The 13807-nt window shown below is 36.2% G+C and overlaps 1 protein-coding gene across 1 annotated transcript in view; it reads left to right on the top strand.

Moving 5' to 3' along the window:
• Positions 1-13807, top strand: part of dpy (fibrillin-like protein dumpy) — a 94369-nt gene that overhangs the window by 14938 nt on the left and 65624 nt on the right. Inside the window, exons 12-27 of the mRNA XM_090105662.1 lie at positions 32-241; positions 334-627; positions 736-3732; positions 4035-4700; positions 4784-5494; positions 5575-5766; positions 5857-6039; positions 6259-6390; positions 6520-7240; positions 7336-7511; positions 7618-8529; positions 8604-8741; positions 9532-10305; positions 11104-11247; positions 11615-11689; positions 11831-11908. Of these exons, the coding sequence (XP_089961788.1) occupies positions 32-241; positions 334-627; positions 736-3732; positions 4035-4700; positions 4784-5494; positions 5575-5766; positions 5857-6039; positions 6259-6390; positions 6520-7240; positions 7336-7511; positions 7618-8529; positions 8604-8741; positions 9532-10305; positions 11104-11247; positions 11615-11689; positions 11831-11908 (8403 nt within the window). The remainder of the gene's footprint in view (positions 1-31; positions 242-333; positions 628-735; positions 3733-4034; positions 4701-4783; positions 5495-5574; positions 5767-5856; positions 6040-6258; positions 6391-6519; positions 7241-7335; positions 7512-7617; positions 8530-8603; positions 8742-9531; positions 10306-11103; positions 11248-11614; positions 11690-11830; positions 11909-13807) is intronic.

Below are 13807 nucleotides of genomic sequence, written 5' to 3'. Positions count from 1 at the left end.
TATTTGCTAATTTAAAATAATTATTTTTTAGGTTTCGCCCAGGACGAACCTTCGCAAAAGTTACTGTGCAGCAAAAATAATCAGTGTCCAAATAATCAAGCTTGCCTTAATCGGACTTGTGTCTCACCTTGCGTAAGTGTATCATGTGGGCCAAATGCTTTTTGTGAAGTAGAAAATCATGCAGCTTGGTGTCGCTGTAACCCGGGATATACCAAACCGGAAGGTGGAAAATGTATTTCTGGTAAATATTATATTTCTTTTAATTATTAATTCTAATAAGTGCCTCAAATTATTTATTATATTCATTTCTAATTTTTAATTACAAATTTTTAGGTTGCGATAACTACTCGTGTGCATCTGGAGCACATTGTATAATATCTAAAACTGGCCCAACGTGTGTGTGTCCGGAGGGCATGGTGGGGAATCCATTTCCCGGAGGGGTGTGTAGAAGAGACGTATGCGGAGCTGGCATGCCTTGTGAAGAGCCCATGTCCTGTGTTGCGGGTAGATGTCGACAGCGTTGCGAAGATGTGGTCTGTGGCATAGGTGCAAGCTGCAACGAAGAAACTGGTAGATGTGTTTGTAACGCATTCTTTGTTGGAAATCCTGACCTGCTGTGTATGCCACGTAAGTATAATATTAGCTAATTCAATTTTTATTAAACCTAAAGTTTAATTTCCATTCCATTTTCTATTTTGTGTTTTTCTTTTTCTATATTTTAACCTTTTTTTTCAGCTGTTGCACCGCCCACTTGTGAGCCTGGATGTGCCGATAATGCACATTGTGTTTATGGTCAAACAAACGTTTGCAAATGTGATAAAGGTTACACTGGTAATCCGTATAAGAATTGTCTTCCACGAAGACAGATTACTTGTGCCAAAGCCTCATGTGGAGCGAATGCAGTTTGTCAGCAGACTCGATCACATGTTGAATGTCTTTGCCCGCCTGGATATATTGGCAATCCAAATTTACAATGTATTGATATAGACGAATGTAACTCGAGGCCTTGTGGTGAAAACGCAATATGTATTAATACACCCGGAAGTTTTAGTTGTATTTGCAAAAGTCGATTTATCGGCAATCCATACGAGTTGTGCACACAAGTATCTATTTCGAAATGCATTGATGGTACTGTCTGTACTTGTTCCCATAATAATACGTGTCCAGAAGGATATTTTTGTGAAAAATCGAAATGTATTGACGCTTGTCGTTCTATGCTGTGTGGACCTAAAACAATATGCGCAGAAGGAAAATGTGAATGTCTTCCAGGCCATGTCGGAGAGCCTAATGATCTACTAAAAGGTTGCAGCATTGATAAAAATTGTTTAACTGATGGGGATTGCAGAGATACTGAAATATGTTTCCAAATAGGCAAAGATACAAGGAGATGTTTAGATGCTTGCAGTAAATTGCAGTGTGGTCCTAATTCCATTTGCGTCAGTTCTAATCATCACGCCCATTGTATATGTGCAGAGGGTTTTATTGGAAAGCCTAATGACGTTAAAATTGGTTGCCAGCTGCAACAACCTGAACCCAATGAGGTGGAATGTAATGTAGATAGTGATTGTGCAGAGCCACAGATTTGTGTATCAGTGGATGGATCAACTAAAAGATGTCTTGATTTGTGTTCGACTATCATTTGTAGTCCTAATGAAATATGCAAAGTTGTAGATAATAGTGCTCGATGCGATTGTAAGGACGGCTATTTATGGAATCCTTTAAGTTCAATTTGTGAACAGCCAACAACATCAGACTGTAAGAGTAACTTAGATTGTGACAGTGATAAATCTTGTCAAAAAGATATACTAGGCGTTCAAAAATGTTTGGATAATTGTAAAACATTTACATGCCCCCAGAACTCAAAATGTATAACAAAGGATCATAAAAGTCAATGCGAATGCTTAAAAGGTTTTGTTGGAAATCCCAATGATCGAGATGGATGTGTACCTATAGATGAAAATCAATGTTCAAATGATGCTCAATGTAGAGAAAGCGAAGTTTGTAGAAATATTGGCAATTTAAAAAAATGTGTGCCGGCTTGTAACCAAGTAGTTTGCGGACCCAATGCTTTGTGCGTTACTAATAACCATGTGGCACAGTGTCAATGTCCCGTTGGGCCTTATACAGGGGATCCTAATGACTTAGCCACTGGATGTAAATTAGTTCCATGTGTATACAATTTAGATTGCATGCCACATCAATTATGCAATCGAATGACTCATACATGCATTGACGTTTGTCGAGATGATTCCTGTGGTGATAACGCAGTATGTGTTCCAGAAAATCATAAATTTACATGTCGGTGTCCGGTTGGATACCAGCCGGATCCAATTGCAGAAGTTAATTGTAAAAGAGTTGATATATGCAAACCTAATCCTTGTCACCCAACTGCTTTATGCGAGCCCTCAGGCAGATCGTTTATTTGTAAATGCCCTGAAGGTTTAGTAGGAGACCCGAAGGATGAAGGATGTAGAACGCGGAGTGAATGTCTGAATGGGAACAATGACTGTCCAGCCGATACTGTTTGTGTCAGTGGCCAATGTACTAATCCATGTCAAAATGCTTGTGGTACTAATTCTTTGTGTAGAATTGTTAATAGAAAGGCTGTATGTCTATGTTCCGAAGGCTATGAACTCATAAAAGGAATAAATGCATGTAAGAAGAAGTTAGTGAAATGTGTCAGTGACAATGACTGTGCGGGAGATATTTGTTATAACGAACAATGTTTTGCAGCATGTAAAAATTCTACTCAATGCGACCACGGAGATATTTGTATTAAAAATTTATGCACAAAACAATGCTCTAAACATACCCAATGCAGTATTGGAGAAGCATGTATTGGAAGTCAATGCTTAATAGGCTGCCGAAATAACGAAGATTGTCCAAGTGAAGAAGCTTGTGTAAATAACAAATGTACAAATCCTTGCATAGGTACAAAAATTTGTGGTCCTAACGCTATTTGTTCTAGAAATCAGCATGAAACTATATGTGAGTGCCCCCTTGGATTTGAGGGAACACCCACGGCTCAACAAGGGTGTGTTCGAAAACCAAGTTCATGTTCAAAAACTTTGGATTGTCCACCAGATCATATGTGCATTGCTCATTTATGTCAAGTGCCGTGCCAAGCCAATTCTGATTGTGCAATAGGAGAAACTTGTAATGATAACAAATGTCACAAAATTTGTCATTCCAGTAGCAATTGTTTACACGGTGAACACTGTAGCTCTGGATTATGTATTGTTGGCTGTAAAAGTAATTCTGACTGCTTGAATAATCAAATGTGCAGAGAAACAAAATGTCAATGTTTACCTGGCTTTGAAATGACACAGGATGAATGCATAAATATTAATGAATGTATGAAAAATCCATGTCACCCAACAGCACAATGTATAGATGCCATTGGATCTTTTAAATGTGTTTGTCCCAGTGGGGCCATAGGAGATCCATACAAAACTGGTTGTTTGATGCCAAATCAATGTAGACGTGATAATCAGTGTGAGGATTCACTTGTGTGCTTACGTGGAAAATGTACAAATCCTTGTGAAAAAGATGATCCGTGTGGCACGAATGCTCTGTGTGTTGTTAAAAAACACAAAGTTACTTGTTCATGCGAGAAAGGTCACATAGGAAATCCGTTTGACAAAAAAGTGGGATGTTTCAAAGTAGAGTGTATTGACGATTCTGAATGTCCAAACGATAAGTTCTGTCGTCAGGATACCAATAAATGTTCTGGTAAGTTTATTTTAACTTTTTTTTTAGTGAAATTCATGTTTATGAAACACCTTATTTATTATATCGTATCATGAGATTGTATCAAACACTTTAAATTTTAGTCACTTCCATTGCATAGAGATAGAAAAGTCCTTTATAGAAATTATTGATATATGTATAAATATTTATAATAGTTATTAACTTATTACAAAATTTTATTTTAAACGTATGTAAGTACATACATAGTTGTTTATTGTATTTTTATTTTAGTTAAAGTAATACTAATTAACATATTTTAACGTCTTAATTTTTGTATTTTACAGACCAATGTGATGAAACAGTTTGTCAAGGTGGAAATTGTAAAATCGTAAACCATCGTGCATCATGCATGTGTTCACCTGGGTTCGAACTTATAAGTAACAGATGTGATGATGTCAACGAATGCCTATTACACCCATGCCCATTAAATTCAGTTTGTGAAAATACACCTGGATCATTTATTTGCAATTGTGTGAATGGAACAATACACGATCTAAGTACCAATCATTGCAAACGTCCAGGGGACTGTTTTTCTGATGGTGATTGTTCTGAAATAACAAAATGTATAGAAAATCAATGTGTTAATCCCTGTGATAAATCGCCTTGTGCTGCAAATACAGATTGCTATGTGTCCAAGCACGAACCAGTTTGTGAATGTCAATCGGGAAGTCACGGTGATCCATACAAAGGATGCGTTAAATTTGAATGTATAAAAGATTCAGATTGTCCATCTGAAGAAGCTTGTGTTAATAATAAATGCAGAAATTCATGCAACATCCCACGCGCTTGTGGAAGGAATGCTAATTGTTTATCTAGGAATCATATTGGACATTGTTACTGTGCTTCTGGATTTACGGGCGATCCTGTATTAGGATGTGTACCGGTTCAATACTGTAGTGATGACAGTAGATGTTCTTCTGGAACTAAATGTATCGACAATTTATGTCTTGGTGAGTAATTATTGAGATAACGGTGTTAATATATGAATGATACATTTTTTATTGAATGTATTAATATTATTTTTATATTTTAGGTGTCTGCAAAAATTCACGAGACTGCTTAAACGACCAAATCTGTATTAAAGACACTTGCAGACTAATGTGCACATCAAACAATACGTGTCCCGAATCTTATTATTGTTCAAATAGAATTTGTATCAAAGAAATAGAATGTTCAAATAACGAAGATTGTGCTGACGATGAACAGTGTACTGAAGATAAGAATGGAAAACCTCAATGTATTAAACTTTGTAAAAATCAACCATGTGGAAGAAATGCTGTTTGTACTGCTGCTTCTCACAAAACAACTTGCTCTTGTAGAGAAGGATTTTTCGGTGATGCGGTTCAAGGATGTAAAAAGATAGAATGCAATACAGATAATGACTGCTCTAACGACAAATTTTGTGATAAGAATATGTGTAAAATTGCATGTTTAGCGCGAAACCACTGTGGACAAGATACAATATGCTCATCTGAAAATCACCAAGCTGTTTGTTACTGTCAACCCGGTTATACGGGCGACCCATTGAAAAGCTGTAAAAAAATTAACTACTGTGAATCAAATCCTTGTAGCGATGGAGCAGAGTGTAAAAATTCAAGAAACGGTGCTCTTTGCTCTTGTCCTGAAGGCACAGTAGGAGATCCTTATAAAAAAGGATGTCAAAAAGGATCGGAATGTCGTTTTAATAGAGATTGTCCAACAGTTGCACGCTGCACAATAACCGATGGTATAAGGAAATGCACAGGTAAATATTTTCGTCATATGTAAATACAGTGCTCCTTTGCATTTTCATTTATGAATATTATATTAATTATCTTTTTGTAGATGCCTGTGATAACGTGAAATGTGGGTTAAATACGGATTGTGTAGCTGCTAGACACACGGGACAGTGTAAATGTAAGCCAGGTTTTATCGGTAATCCAGCTAGTGAAAAAGGTTGCCGACCCCAAGAAATCACTTGTACTAAAAAAGAAGATTGTTCCGAAAACCAATACTGCCACAATCAAATTTGCAAAGGTAATTTCAATTATGATTACGATATTTTTTTATTTATACGAAAGTCTATTAATATAATAATATATTTAATATCTATTGTTTTATTTTAAGCTCTATGTATCCAAGATGAAGAGTGTGGATCTGCGGAAAAGTGTGTGAATGGACAATGTTTAGATTTATGTAAAATGGAAAAGACTTGTGGCTTAAATGCAATTTGCCGTACTGAAAATCACATCGTTCAATGCAGCTGCCCATACAGATTTACAGGAAATCAAGACGTTGAATGTGTCAGAAGTAAGTATAAGAATTTTAGGAAATATAATATTTGATATTTAGTTTTATAGCATTCAAATGGTTTTAAATGAGACATTTTTAAAGAATAGAAAAAAATCGCCCTGGCAATTAGAAATATTCGAATTTCGCCTCATGATCGACTTTTTCTATTGTTTAAAAATTTGTCAATAAAATATGATTAGGTATAAAATAAATATGGTATTTATTGTACTTCTTTAGTTCCAAGGCTGTGTGGTGGCTCTGGAGAATGTGAAGATAATCATGTATGTCAGGACTCCATGTGCCTACCAAACTGTAACAATGACGAGGACTGTGCTCAAAACGAACGATGTTCTAAAGGAGCTTGTTTATGTAAGAACTTAATTTCATATTATTTTATCTCTATTGTCATTTTTTATAATTACATCAAATAATAAGCTATGAGGTTCTTCTATTATTAAATCTAATCGAATGTTTTGAAAAATGTTTTGTTTATTTCAGTAACTTGCCGTGTGGATAACGATTGTTTCCTTGGACACATATGTTTAGGAAATAGTTGCCACTATGGTTGTCGGCACGATGACGATTGTGGACCTGATGAATTCTGTAGAAATAATTATTGCCGAAACCCGTGTGCGGAAACCGTTAATCCCTGTGGACCGAACGCCCTGTGCACTGTAGTAGATCGAAAAGCATCTTGTTCTTGCTTCGACGGCTTGATTCCGAATCCAACTCCAAATGTCGGTTGCGTCAGGGCGCCATCACCTACTTGCACAATGCATACCGACTGTGCGTCTGGATGGAGATGTGAGGACGATCGGTGTAGACCTGCCTGTACTCCTGATGGGGCCGACTGTCTACAGGGAGAACGCTGTGATCTAGGCGTATGCCGATTCGCTTGTAACTCTGATGAGCACTGTTCCGATGGCGAAATATGTGACGGCCGATTTTGTGTTACTGGTTGCAAATCCAACTCGCATTGTTCGACTGATAAAGCGTGTATATCTGGACAATGTGTTAATCCATGCACACAACCGGCTTCGTGTGGGGCCAATGCACTATGTTTAACGAAAGACCATGAACCCGTCTGCAGTTGTCCCAATTCTTTAGCGGGTGATCCGAAAGTAGCTTGTCGTAGAATATCTGTCCCTTGTAATAAGGATAAAACTTGCTCTGAAGGCTTCAATTGCTATGGAGACACATGTTATCCCTCCTGTAGAAGGTATTATTACATTATTTTTAACGTATTAATTAAAAAATTATAAATTGATATTATTTTTTATGTGTAAACTAATTTGTTTCGTTTGTTATTTTTAGTGATGGTGTTTGCATGTCTAATGAAAAATGTATACGCGGCATTTGTAGAGTTGTATGCAATAGTGATGATGTATGTAATGAGGGTCATATTTGTGAAAATAGAATTTGTAAGCAGGGATGTCGCCACGATAACGCTTGCAGTGATGATCATTCTTGTATTAATGGACAATGTAAAGGTATGGTAGTCTTTAATAGATGATTACAATAATACAATGAAAACAATGATTAAAATTTATATTATATTGAAGTCTGCAATATTATTAAAATACATTTTCTTTCCAGACCCATGTAAAGAAAGCAACAGTTGTGGTATTTGTGCAGATTGCAAAGTAATCAACCATAGAGCTACATGTAGTTGTTCAAGTAACTACACTGGTAATCCTCTGGTGGAATGTAAGAGAAAGCAATTACAATGCGATGGATTCTGCCCATGCGACGATAGTGGCTATTGTATAGCTTTATGTGACAACAATTCTGATTGCGATTGTGGTGAAAAATGTTACAATGGTGGTTGTAGGGTCATGTGTTCGGCTCGAAATAAATGCCCGCAAAGGCAAATCTGTTCTCAAGAGGTTTGTTTGCCAGGATGTAACAGTAACAGAGATTGTGGCGAAGATATGATATGCTCTTCAAAACAATGTGTTCCTGTTTGTCGGGAAAATTCTTGCGGAAAAAATGCTTTGTGCATATCAACTCGACACCGCCCTGTATGCAGTTGTCCAAGTGGATATTCTGGTGATCCTATTAAGGAATGTAAATCCTACGAATGTTCTAATAATGATGACTGTGCTTTAGACGAGGAGTGCAATACTGAGGGTAAATGTAGAAATGTTTGTTTAAACGCATGTGGAATAAATGCAATATGCAGATCTGTAAACAGAAGCCCACAATGTTCTTGCCCTCCGAATTTCATTGGTAATCCGAAACAAGAATGTTCGAAACCTACATCAGGATCATGTTCAAGAAATCCTTGTGGAGTAAACGCTCGTTGTAGAGATATGGATGATGGTAATTATGAGTGTACCTGCCCCCCTGGATGTGCAGGCAATCCACAGCACCAATGTTTCTGTGGAACTATGGCGCCGTGCGCTCACAAAGTGTGCGGTATAAATGCGCAATGTAGAATTGGCCAAAATAGAGAAACCCAATGTTATTGCCCTCGGAACTATCCAAATGGAGATCCAAATATTGAATGTATGTATCATTAAAAAGTAACAAAACAGGTAGAAGCGTCGACATTTGTATTAAATGTTTTCAATATTTTTTAGGTACCCAAGAACGTAGCGTTGTTGATTGTCGAACAACTGGGTGTGGTACTAATGGCGAATGCTTAAGAGAAGGTGCTGAGTTTGTTTGTCGTTGTGTTCCCGGTACGGAAGGTCAAGCTGATATTGAATGTCATACTAGTGAGTAATTTATAAAAACTAATAATCATTCACTTGTAAAAATGCACGACATAATATTTGAGGAGTAAAAGTTATAATTTTCCATATAAGTTTAATATCCCATATCGTCGTGAGAAATATGAACGAAGTTATCATATCAAGGCATAGTTAAATCTAAATAGCTGTAAAAAGATTCAAGAAACAATGAAAGAACTAATAAGAGAGAGTTTTCACTATGCGCTAAGAGGCAGAGAAGATAGTTTTTAAGTATAATTTGGCATGAGACAAATATCAGCTATTGGGTGCAGTCATTAATTTCATCAACATTAAAAATGAACAACACTTAGGTATTATGGTTGCATTTTACTAGTTATTAGGAATTTAAACTTTCTTTAAAAAGGTCATTTTTTATTTTCACTGCCTCGAGGGGGTGAATTCTCTGTTTTTTCATATTCTTTCAAGAATTGTAAGATATTATGTTTTTTGCAAAAGTATAACGAATTATTCTACTTTTGTAATATATGTAAAAAGCTGGTTCCGTGTATAAATATATAATTTTAAAACACTAGGTCACATTTTAATGTTGATATTAGTGGAAGCATTCTCACCATTCGTGCTTGATTACAGTCAGTAACATTTTGTTCGGCTTCATGTACATATCGCTTTATTATAATAATATACCTACCGTTATATATTTCTGGTCATAAACTATCAGTTTCAAAAAGCATGCACTGTCTCGTGAGAAAGTTTCCTCTTCGCGGCTGAAGGGACCGCTCTTTCGACTCTGCTTTCTTCTTTCACATCTTCCTAGGTATCGAATGCACGAGCGACAAGGACTGCCCCGTGGACAAGGCGTGCTTGAGCCTGCACTGCGTGGAGCCGTGCACGGTGCGCGGCGTGTGCGGCGAGGACGCGCTGTGTGCCTCCGTGCTGCACCGCGCGCACTGCTCGTGCCCGCAGTGCTACGTGGGCGACCCCCGGCAGGCCTGTCGGCTGGACCCCACTTGCAAACCGTCCACTGATTTTAACAACACTTTCACGTGCTCCGAAACTAAACCGTGTCCGCCTAAATTAGCATGCGATCTCGATACAAATATATGCAGAAATCCGTGCCTGGACTATCATAGCTGCCGACCGAATCAAAAGTGTGAAGTTCGCAATCATCAACCGGTGTGCGTTTGTCGAAATGGTTTCGCATTGAACGAAAGAGGCGAACTGACATGTGCTCCCGAACACGCAGAGTGTACCAGGGATGAACAGTGTCCATCGAACGCGGTCTGTAGAGAAACGAAATGCATGAATCCATGTTTAGCAGCACGAGAACCTATGTGTCCTAAAGGAAAACAATGTGAAGTAGTGGAGCATCGCGTCATGTGCGTATGCCTCAAAGATTGTCACGCGACAGTATCTATATGTTTAAGAGACAATGGATGTCCACAAAATTTAGCCTGCCGAGATTTTCAATGTAAAGATCCATGCAAAGATGCATGCGGTGATGCTCCTTGTTCGGTTGAAGATCATCACCCAGTTTGCAAGTTTTGCCCGTATGGATTCATACATGATGAAAAACACGGCTGCATTAAAGGTAAATTGTTCTGAAAACACTAGGATATGAAAGTATTTAGACATATTATTATCTATTTTAGTCTTTGAATGAGTCTTAATAATTTTTTTCTTCATATTCCAGGAAATATTGATCGTATCTACCCTTCACGCAGTTCTTACCTTTTTTTCTTCTTTTCTAGCTTATTTGTATGTCTTTCAGCAAAATAAACACCTTATGATAAGGTAGTTTTCAGCATGTTATAATTTATGAATGTAAAGAGATTGTTGTATTAACCCTTGGTGTTGGTATGCTTAAAGGACTTTTAATGCAATAATATAAGTAATATTTCTAATGCTTTTGCAAGTATAAACAATGCAGCCCATCTGCCACGAGACAGAGCTTGCAATGTTTTAACATAATGCTTCTAACTGTAAAACTATTATAATTATTTATGTATTATCCTATATACAAAGTATTGTAGATAGCGCCTTCTAGAGTTTGATATACATCTAAAGACTGAGAATGATTTTTTTTATAAAGAGTGCAGTTGTTTTTGCGTTAAAATTAGTGTCTAGTGTTCATAGAGATTGCTCGCCGTGAAATAAAGTCGAACAAAAAAGTGTCATTATTCTATTTTATTGATCATTTTAAGCAACGTTAAAGTCATATTTACGAAATTAATGCGAAAACGAATTCATTGAAATACAGTTTCCGTAATAGATACTTATTTTGATGATAATATCTCGTTGTGTCTGCATTAAAGTATTATTATTTCAAGTTAGTATTGAAACAATTATGTTTCGTAAGAGTAGATGCTTATTGTGTATTTCGTCACAGCTTTAGGATGCAGTGCGCATGAGCAATGCGCGTCCGGGCAAGCTTGTATCGAGGGCCGGTGCTCGGACCCGTGCGCGCGGGGCGGCCCGTGCGCGGCCGGACATCACTGCGCGGTTGTTGATCATCAACCTGTTTGTTCCAAAGGTAAATATAGGTATAATAAAGACCGAGTGTGCCGAGCACACGTGTTAGAAGTGAAACTACTTCGGCAAGATTCAAAGATACTAAAATCGCCTTACTCCATGACGTGGAGGTATTGCCATGACGCAACCTTGAAATTTTACACTCAACGAACCTAAAAAAGTTTCACTTCAATAAAATAAAACTTTCATGATATTTCTCACACACAGCACAATCTGATCCCATACTAAATTTTATGTAAAGCGGAGTTTTCAGATTTTAACTTAATAAATTAAAGCTTAGGCTAAAGTGTTAAAATTGTAACCATACATTTTTAACACAATTTTTTTTTGCAATCTACGTGACTCTTGATCAAATAATGTTTTTACAGTGTGCCAGTGTCAAACCTCATCTGACTGCGCGAGATATCCAAATACGAAATGTGATGGCTGCATCTGTATTCGTGGTAATTATTTTTAAAAAATCTTATATACGAACGTTTTATGTTATAGAACAAATCAGGCTGAATTTCCGGTGTTTTGTATACATTTCACTTAGTTCATAGACATAAAGGTAATATGTATCTAAATTTTGTAATATTTCACAGAAGATAAAGTATCCACAAATTGCGCTCATTGCCGACCAGGTGTACCGTGTGATCCATTCTCCGGCGCCTGTATGGAGAGTAAGTACTATAACTGTAAACGATCTCATTTAATGTATAATCTTACTAAGTATGCTAATTTTATAAAATAATATGTAAAAGATTTTACTTTCTTGATTTACTTACTCCTACTCATGCATTTTTTCATTTATGATAAATTACAGACTTCTACTATATAGCTAGCGAGTCTGTGTCTATCAATTAATATGTAAATAGCAAAACTAACTCCAAATGAACTGGTTATTGCTATAGTTTTCAAGGTACCATTTGTCCGATAAAACGCCACGAAGTACTGGCCATGATATCTCGGCAGACCCGGTTATACTATTTTTCTAAAAATCCTTATGAAGTCGGATTATGACAAAGAATTCTTGAAAATACTATAATAAACGTTACATTTTATTGTATGTATAAATTAGTTTGGGTGATTGGTGATTCGTATGATTATTTTATATTATAACATTGTAGTAAACTTCGGTGTAACTAACAGTACCTACTCTGTGTCCTATCATATTTTATATATATATAAATTAAATTGTGCATTATATATATTTCTTCTGTTAGTTTTTGGAATGAAAACAAAACTTTACTTTCCACAAAAACACTGCTATATAAAGTAGATGTGAATTATCTGCCTAGCATTCAAATACTATATTTTTAACACATTTCATAATCATTTAATTATATTCCTCATTTATTTATGTATGTAATGTTTCCATTTGCTTATAGGCCTTGCTATGACAAAAATAGTGTTGTTTATTATAGTAAGTGAATATTTTAATTAATTCGACATTTACTCTATTTCTATTAACAGATGCTCGGCCTTTACATGTCCCACTAACCGAAACAAACGCCGATACTACAACAATACAGTACACGATATCTGAATTGAATACTAACAATTATGACTCGACTATAATGACTACTAATACTATAATCGATAATGTTAATACAGAAGCAACTGATACTTTAATAAATAAAGTGGAGTCAACAATTATTCCTTTGCAAATGAATTCGATTGTAACAGAATCAAATGTCGATATTGAAGAAAGAACGTCTTCTTCTACACTGGTAACAGAAAGCTTTACAATAAGTACATATTCTACAGATCAAACACGTGAAACTACTAGTGAAGGTATAGATACGAACACTCAAAAAGTTATAAATGTTGAAAATAAGAAAGAGGTCACCCCCATTGTATTTGAAAGCCAAGAACCAATAAAGATTGATAACACCACGTATTCTGAACAATCAACTTCGAGTACTAATAAACCGTACTTAAAGCGCAATGAAACAAGTGGTACTCATAAGAGAATCAATGAAATTGTAAATACAAAGAATCAGGAGAACAGGCGAAACCTACAAAATTCTTTTGAAGAGCATAAAAATCTTAATAAATCATCGTATCAGAATACAACCAGCCCATCTATTACTCTAAGTTCGGTCAATTCAACTGCTACTACTATAAATTTCATGTCAACTATTACACCCCTGAATAATCCCAAAACAAATTTTAATGATTCTAATATAGGAACTACGGTATCACACGAAAGAGGTGATCAAGCTATTGATATGCTAGAAACAACAACAGCAGAATATTCACCACAAGATTTTTTAAGCACTACTGAATCTGTAGGTAGCTTTATAACTGGTCGTCAGAATTTGAATGAACCTAATTCCGAACAAAAGACTACTACAACCCAAACTGATATTAATGACATAAATTCTTATGAGACGACTGATATTACTGATCAAGAAGATATTAGTTTTTCTCTCGATAAGACCACGGAGTCTGTAACTAGTGATATTAGCTCAAATTCAAATGACGTACCTTCTACGAACTACATTGACTATGGTTATAAAACAACTGAAAAAACTACAGAAACTTATACAGAAAGTACATTAAGTACATTGAGTAAC

This window comes from Colias eurytheme, chromosome 9 (assembly GCF_061535395.1).
Source record: "Colias eurytheme isolate Ceu_HAF_F1 chromosome 9, ilColEury1 Martin Lab GWU primary, whole genome shotgun sequence".
NCBI classification, from domain to species: Eukaryota; Metazoa; Arthropoda; class Insecta; order Lepidoptera; family Pieridae; genus Colias; species Colias eurytheme.
This window is presented reverse-complemented; position numbering and strand designations above follow the sequence as displayed.